This window comes from Arachis ipaensis, chromosome B01, assembly GCF_000816755.2.
Source record: "Arachis ipaensis cultivar K30076 chromosome B01, Araip1.1, whole genome shotgun sequence".
Lineage (NCBI taxonomy): Eukaryota > Viridiplantae > Streptophyta > Magnoliopsida > Fabales > Fabaceae > Arachis > Arachis ipaensis.
Window position 1 is genome coordinate 101727419 of NC_029785.2, and position 7406 is coordinate 101734824.

Consider the following 7406-nt stretch of genomic DNA (forward strand, 5'->3'; position numbering starts at 1 on the left):
CTTACAGCCTGCCATTGAAGAGATCACTCACAAGTAAAGAAGACAGTAATACTAGAGTTAATTCAGAAAGACAAAGCAACTCCAATCCTTAACCCTATTCCTATTACTGATTCCATTCCAACTTATAAAGTATTTTCCACCCCTTTTGCTTTATTAGTTACATGTCTTCATAGTTTCATGATCTCACAACCAACAACCTTCTGATATGCCTGACTAAAACCTGCAAGATAACCATAGCTTGCTTCAAACCACAATCCTCATGGGATCGACCCCGACTCACTCAGGTATTACTTGGACGACCCAGTGCACTTGCTGGTACAACAGTATGAAGGTGTGGGGATTCGTGCTACCAATAATATAATGAGCATGCAAATTAAAAATTTAATACAAACAATACAATCATCTCACAAACAACATAATTGTCCCATAAACAACATAATCATCAAATGTTTAATTCTATATAAAAATCTTTGCTTAAATTAATAATACAAACACAAATAAAATATTGTGATATAATGTTGCTAAAATAGAATTGGTGTTTATATGAAAAAAAGTGTTACATTTTTAGTTGATGATCTTGGCTTAATGTTAAAGCTTTTTGCACTAAAAGAGAGGTTTTACTTGTTTTTTATTTAGAATATCTAGTTGCACTATGTATATATGCGGGTTGCTTGGGTTACTCGAGTAGGATTGAGATTCAATGCACATCTTACCCGACCCCGCACTCAACTTTTTCTGCAGTAGATCGGGTTGGCAACTCTACTCGACTGGGTTAGATACCCGCGGATAAGGTACATGCTGCCACCCCTGCACCCCTAAGCAGTGCAAAGGTATTGTTGCATTAAGAATAAGCGGTAGACGACACTCCTTAAAGGATACTCCATCTCCATTCAGGCAAATTAGAATCTTGCAACAGATGAGCAGCTTCAAGACCAGCTGTGTCTCAGTGCTTCCACTACAAACGATACCAGTGATCCTCTTCGATCAGTTCGATGCAACAGTCGTTTTTCTCTCATCTTTATCGCAGATCCTCATCTTCGATCCTTCTTGTTCTGTTTCGTTTTTCAGATTCTTTCCCTGCTTCACTGCCGATGATCTTCTTCCCTTTTTGGTCTTTTCAATTTTTTTTGCTCCTTTTATTTTTATTTCCAAAAAATTTTTTTTGAGAGAGAAAAAACACTTTAATTCTGATGTTTGAAGATGAGAGAGGACAAAAGAGTGATCGTGAAGTTTTACTTTTTTTTTTATTAATGTTAAAATAACACCATTTAAAAAGAATCAGTCGAATTCTGATTCAGTCCAATCTATCTGACCGATTTAACAATTTTTCAAAAGTTTTTTTAACAATAATTTTTTTAATGAACCAAACCGTTAATATTAACGATTTATAATTGGACCAATCTACCGATTCGGTCCAATTTTCATAACATTGTATTTTACATTTTAATTGTCAGACAGCGAAAAAGAAGAAGCATGATCTTGTAGTTATTACTATATCTGAACAGTACAATTCATACTTTCGAAGACTGTATACCAAATCTGCTTTGTGTAATAGTCTTTGGCCAATGTTGCATTAGAAATTTTCTTTGGAAAAGGCATAAAAGCTTCAAAGCAAAACGCAAATGGACCTAATTAGTTATTAATTATATCAATATTAGTAATTAATAATACTTATCTATTATCTTATAATCAATAATCATGCCACGTGAAAATAAAAAAAAAAAACAATTACTTTATATAAAAATATGTATTTGATATTTTATACTTTTTTATTTTATTATTTTAAAAAATTTAATTATTCAACTATTCTAAGTTTAATTATTTTATTTTGATAAATTTATTATTTTGGTAATTAATTATTTAATTAAAAATATATAAATTAATATGTATAAATATATACAAATACATATTAGTTTATTTAGCGATTGATTTTAATATATAAAATATTTTTGCATAAACAATTTTCAAAAAAGAAAAAAATTCACAACATCAAAGTTCTCGATACAATCTTTGACTCACAAATACCATTACATATTTAATAAAACAAACTAAAACAGAAAAAAAATGGGCATTATTGTAACTATGAAAGTTCCATTAGATGACAAAAATAATGCTTGTACATGTATCAAAGTTTCATGATTACTGCTCATAAGAAGAATTTGTGTTATCATTCTCAGAAATCCCGTGGCCATTGCTATGGCCATTTTGATGAATGTCAAATTGGCTGAAGTTACCCTTTTGCTTGAAGAGCTGAGTATGGTGGTGCTTGCAATAAAGGCGATGTTCATGGGCCACATAATTTGATGGGCTTATTACACACCCTCCATGGCTGCACCTGAAGCATCCCTTATGGTAACATTTCCCATCAACACCCACCTGAAACAACAAAATTAACATCATAAATGTGAATAGAATACAAGTATGGCAATAAGAATATAATTTAATGAGGAGTGCTAGGAGGCTAGCAACTTTTGTATTTTGTAACCATCAATTGACCATCAATAGTGTTTTTAATGGTGTGAGATTACATCTAATGGTGGGAGATCACTCACTTTTCTCTTGATAATTAAGTGCTGGGCACAAAACACAAAAGTTGCTGGCCCCTAGATTTTCTCTTAGTGTCTTTTATACCTTTTCAATAGGGTATACTGTTTTCTTGCAACCAACACACTTTTCTTGAGTCCCTGCAAACAATCTTGAAACCTTGCTATTGCTTTGTACCTGCAGAATTTTTAGAGACAAACAAATAAGAATCCTAAGCATTAGTAGGAGTAATTTTATCTATTTATTTATTTTTGTATATTAAGATATCGTAGTTAGTAATTAGTGAAATTAAATTGATTTAATTAGTTACCTTCAAAACTTTTGTCCAAGCTGCCAGTCATCTTAAAAAGTTGATCAAAATGAGGCTTGCAGTATAGAACTCCCTCAAATGAACAATAATTACTCAGCTGCAACAAGGATGAATTACAGAAATTAATGAGGACTACTATATATATATCTATTAACCTTTTGCAAACAATGCAAGAATATGTTTGATTCTGAAGGAGGCACTAACCTTGAGGGTACCCTTGCAATGGTGACATCTGAAGCAAGATTTATGGTAGACCTTGTTGTCAGCAGTGAGCTGTTCCACCCAATACACCTTCTTTTCACATGCTCTGCACTTCTGTGTTGTGCCTCCAAATGTTGCCATCTCTCTGATCACTTCAACAATCACAAGAAAGAAAAGAAACTCTTTAATTTCCTTCCCACAAACATAACAACTTGTTATATTACATATTTGTCATCATGTGTCATGCCTATTGGGTCTACTACATCATTTACAATTTTAATTAAAGACAGCCAATAATGTTAATAATAATAATAATAGTGGCCAGATAGATTATTTGATTTGGAGCTACTCTGCTGAAATGACCATAGTACCATCAACGTTGAGAAAGTTCAAATGTGTTACTCATTGCTGTTACTTTATGTCATTCAGTGCTACTAGCCTTGCAGTCATATTTATTTATGGATTTGTATTAAAATAACTAGCTTTCTTTCACTTTTGTTTTCTTCTTTCTTGTTTTTCTATCTTTTCAAGAAGGAATTAACCTCGATTCCAAGTTGGGTTAATATGAGAGAGAGTAATGGTGAGTTTCTATTCGATGGTCATTCAATAAACCAACTGCAAAGAGTAATTATAAAAGATTTTGATATTTAAGTCAGTAATGATTTAAGAAGCATAAAGATTAGGAATTTGATAACCTACTCTAATCGTACGTTAAGTCCTTTATTTAGTGTTTGAAAAAAAATTTGAGAAAAATTCGAATAAATCTATGTGAAATTTACACAAAATCCAATATAATCCATATTATATTTTTTATGTGCCGAAATACTTTTAAGAGAGACGTTCTTGAACCAACCAGTGCTTTAGACCCGAGAGTGAGTTAATTAAAATTTGCACTTTTAGAGGAAACTAATTAATTAGGAGGAGCGTGTGAGACCAAACACAAAATGAGTAGAAGCAGCCCCATGCAGCCATGCTTGGCCGAAAGATCTCTACTACCTTTGATTTTTTTAAAGGGAGAAAAAAAAAATGGGTCAAAAAGTTCGGTGCATGCCATGCTTATTAATTCGAGGATTCAAAGTGACAATATATGTAACTCTATGGCCCATCGTGTTATATCGATTAATTGAAATGACTACTGCAATGCCAATGAGCCACAGCTCACACGGTATTTCGTCCTCTCTCCATTTTAAAGATTTCGGGTTCGAGTCCTACTAGTTGCAATCGAAGAAAAAAAATTGATAAGTATATGAAGAGTGTGTGGGTGTGTATTGTGTATTTAGAATTGAGGGTTGTTCAATTCACCGACCAAAAAAAATAAAAAATGACTACTGCAATGAATCTCTAGCACCCAAATAATATAATTAATCAGCGGCAGTACTTAAGGAACATCTTAAAAGTTGGCAAAATTATAATTGAAATAAACATCTCAAAATTAAAGCTAAGGTTCCATAAACATTTATTGTAATAATAAAATACAAAGTAGACCATATGAATATAATATTCTCTCTATTAATGGAGAGAATCAATAATTGCTAGCATATATATATATATATATGTGAACTGCATGATCGAGCCACAAAGCCACATTAGTTGAACTAAAGTAGTTAAGGAATTTTATTATTCTAGTATAAACAAATGCTTTTGTTATATAAGAAACACACACGTATGTATTATTATTACAGCACCAAGACTATTATTGCATAGCCACGTCAAAATTAGACTATTCTATAGGTTATATCACCATTACTTTAAAAAATGTGGCAATGTGCTTAATTAAGAAGAGTCGCTGCCACGGTGGTATTTGTTCTTTATAGATGATGCAGTTATAGGGGAAGAATCAAGAGAAGAATTAAACGATGATGTAGTGTTGTTGCGGTAAACTTCTAAGTACGAAGCTTTTCTACAAGTAGATACGTAAAATGGTAATTAGTCGAATAAAAATATTTTTACGTAAAGATAATAATTAAAATATTAACATATATTATGATAAATTATTTAATAATTTTTAACTATTATTATTATATAAAAACATCTTTTTGGAAAGTAGTAGTCTTTATATAAAATAGTACCTATTTCTCATAAAATTTTCAAAGATCAAAGTAGCTTTTGTCATTAAAATGTTTTAAGTGTAAAAAATAAAAGAGAAAGGATAGAGACCATTGATGCGGACAGAAATTGGCGAATCAAAAATTGTTAATTTATATACGTTGCAAGTATAGTTCTTAACTCGCCAGAAATCTGCCTATCAATTTAAAAAGGTGTCACAGAAAATTGAAATTAAATTACTGGGAGTATGAGTCCCAGGTCGTCTCCGCAAGGAACATAGGTATGATAATACACTTTTTCATTTTTTTATTTGGAAAAAGAAAAAAAATCTTTTAAGCTCTGCTAAATTTTTCACAAAGGGAAGAAAGCATGGAGCTGAAATAACTCACTTAAAACCCCTTTTAAAGGATTACGCGGTACGATTGAATCAAATAAGCCCTTTTGGAATAAATATTCAGCTACTTGTGAACCTTCGGGTATTGTCGTATTTAACGTTTGTTCAATTACTCTTTTACCCGCAAATGCAATGTAAGCATCGGGTTCGGCAATAATGATATCGCCCAACATGCCGAAACTGGCGGTCACCCCACCAGTAGTAGGAGATGTAAGGATGGATACATAGAATAACCTTTTCTTTTTCAGGCTTATTAGTTTTGTAATGAAAAGTATAGGGCTTTGTTACCTCCCCAACTATCTCTCCATTAGGTAAGATTTTTTTTGCCCAAGCAATTATTTGTTGAGGAGAGACCGATCCAATTCAGAGTTGTTGATGTTTATATTGATCAATCATAGAGTTAACGAGTTGCAGAAAAGCGTGCTATTTTATTAATCAGAGGTTTTCAAAAAAGTTTGAATTGAGTAAGCAGGAAATTAAATTGGAGAATTTGAATAATGTAAATAAAGGCCTTGATTGGGAATTGATTAGTTGAAATTCCTATTATTGTTGGAATACTCTCAAGATTAATTGACAGTTAAGAGTTGTCCTGTTTAGTTATCCTTTACTAGGTAAGGGAAAGTCAAACAAGTTGGAATGCTACGTCTGTTCACAAGTTGCAATCCACTTAATTAAAAGAGATTGGTGTTAGTGACTAGAAGACAATCCAACCATAAACCCAATTACAATTTTTCTTTCAAGCCTTCCAACTCAAGGGTTCCTTTCAATCAATCCCCCATCAAGTTAGGGAACTACTCGCTCATGGTGAATGTAAAATTCATAGCATATAAAGAGGAATTAAAGAAAGACATTGTAAATAAAAATCAAAATAGTCAATTAAAAATAAAAGTGATCATTATATTAAATAATCCTAAAAATATTCTAATGGTAAAATTAAACAAAGCAAAGAACATGGAAGAGTAAAGCCAAGTAAAGAAAACGAACTAGAATGACAAAGTCTTGATGAGGTAATAACTTTTCTCAGTGTTCCAATGCCAAAAAGTAAGAGAAAATTAAGTCCTAAGAACTATGAATGTATGGAGAGAAAACCTAGAGGAGGAGTAAACCAGATCTAAAACTAAAACTGTGTAGAATGAATGTTGCTTTTGGTTTCTGCATGTTCTCTGACTCTAGTCTGCTGTTCTGGGCCGAAAATTGGGTCAAAATAGGGTCCAAAATCGCCCCCAGTGATTCTGCAAATTATGCAGATTGCGCACGTCACGCGATCGCGTCCGCATGTTATTCGCGTTTTTCCATGCCACGCGTTCGCGTCATCCACGCCTCCGCGTCGCTTGTGCTTTTTCATTCCGCGCGGTCGCGTGAGCCATGCGGCCGTATCACTGCGATTTCTCCACTTCCGCGCGGTCGCGTGAGCCATGCGGCCGCGTCACTTCTCGCTGGTTATCTCCTCAATTTCTTGTGTTCCTTCCATTTTCGCTAGCTTCCTTTCCAATCTCCAACTCATTCATGCCCTATAAAGCCTGAAATGCTTAACACACAGATCACGGCATCGAATGGAATAAAGGAGAATTAAAATGCATAATTAAAAGTCTCTAGGAGGCAGTTTTCAATCATGCAATAATTTCAGGAAGGAAATATAAATGCATGCTATTTTAATGTATAAGTGGGTAAGGATCATGATAAAACCACACAATTAAACAAAATATAAACCATAAAATAGTGGTTTATCAACCTCCCCACACTTAAATATTAGCATGTCCTCATGCTTAATTGAAGGAGATAAAATAAATAAGTATGAACATGTAGAAACTCCTGCAATGTAATGCAATGCTATATACATGAATGCAACTATATGATTCTTGCCCACTTGATCAAAAGTAAATAAGCTCTTCAAAACAATTACAAATCAAA

At 33.0% G+C, this 7406-nt stretch overlaps 1 protein-coding gene across 1 annotated transcript; it reads right to left on the bottom strand.

The window, feature by feature from the left end:
* On the bottom strand, positions 1978–3426 carry LOC107618894 (LIM domain-containing protein WLIM1). The gene is made up of 4 exons (XM_016321072.2): positions 3059–3426; positions 2852–2951; positions 2632–2759; positions 1978–2376 (listed from the first exon to the last, which is right to left on the bottom strand). The coding sequence occupies exons 1-4, from the start codon at positions 3194–3196 to the stop codon at positions 2140–2142; spliced, it is 603 nt and encodes a 200-aa protein (XP_016176558.1). The 5' UTR covers positions 3197–3426; the 3' UTR covers positions 1978–2139.

Coding starts and splice junctions, on each gene's coding strand:
- LOC107618894 (XM_016321072.2), bottom strand. CDS start 3,196: ATGGCAACATTTGGAGGCACAACACAGAAGTGCAGAGCATGTGAAAAG. Junction 2,952..3,058: donor ATTGCAAGGGTACCCTCAAG/GTTAGTGCCTCC, acceptor TCCTTGTTGCAG/CTGAGTAATTATTGTTCATT. Junction 2,760..2,851: donor GGACAAAAGTTTTGAAGGTA/ACTAATTAAATC, acceptor TCCTACTAATGC/TTAGGATTCTTATTTGTTTG.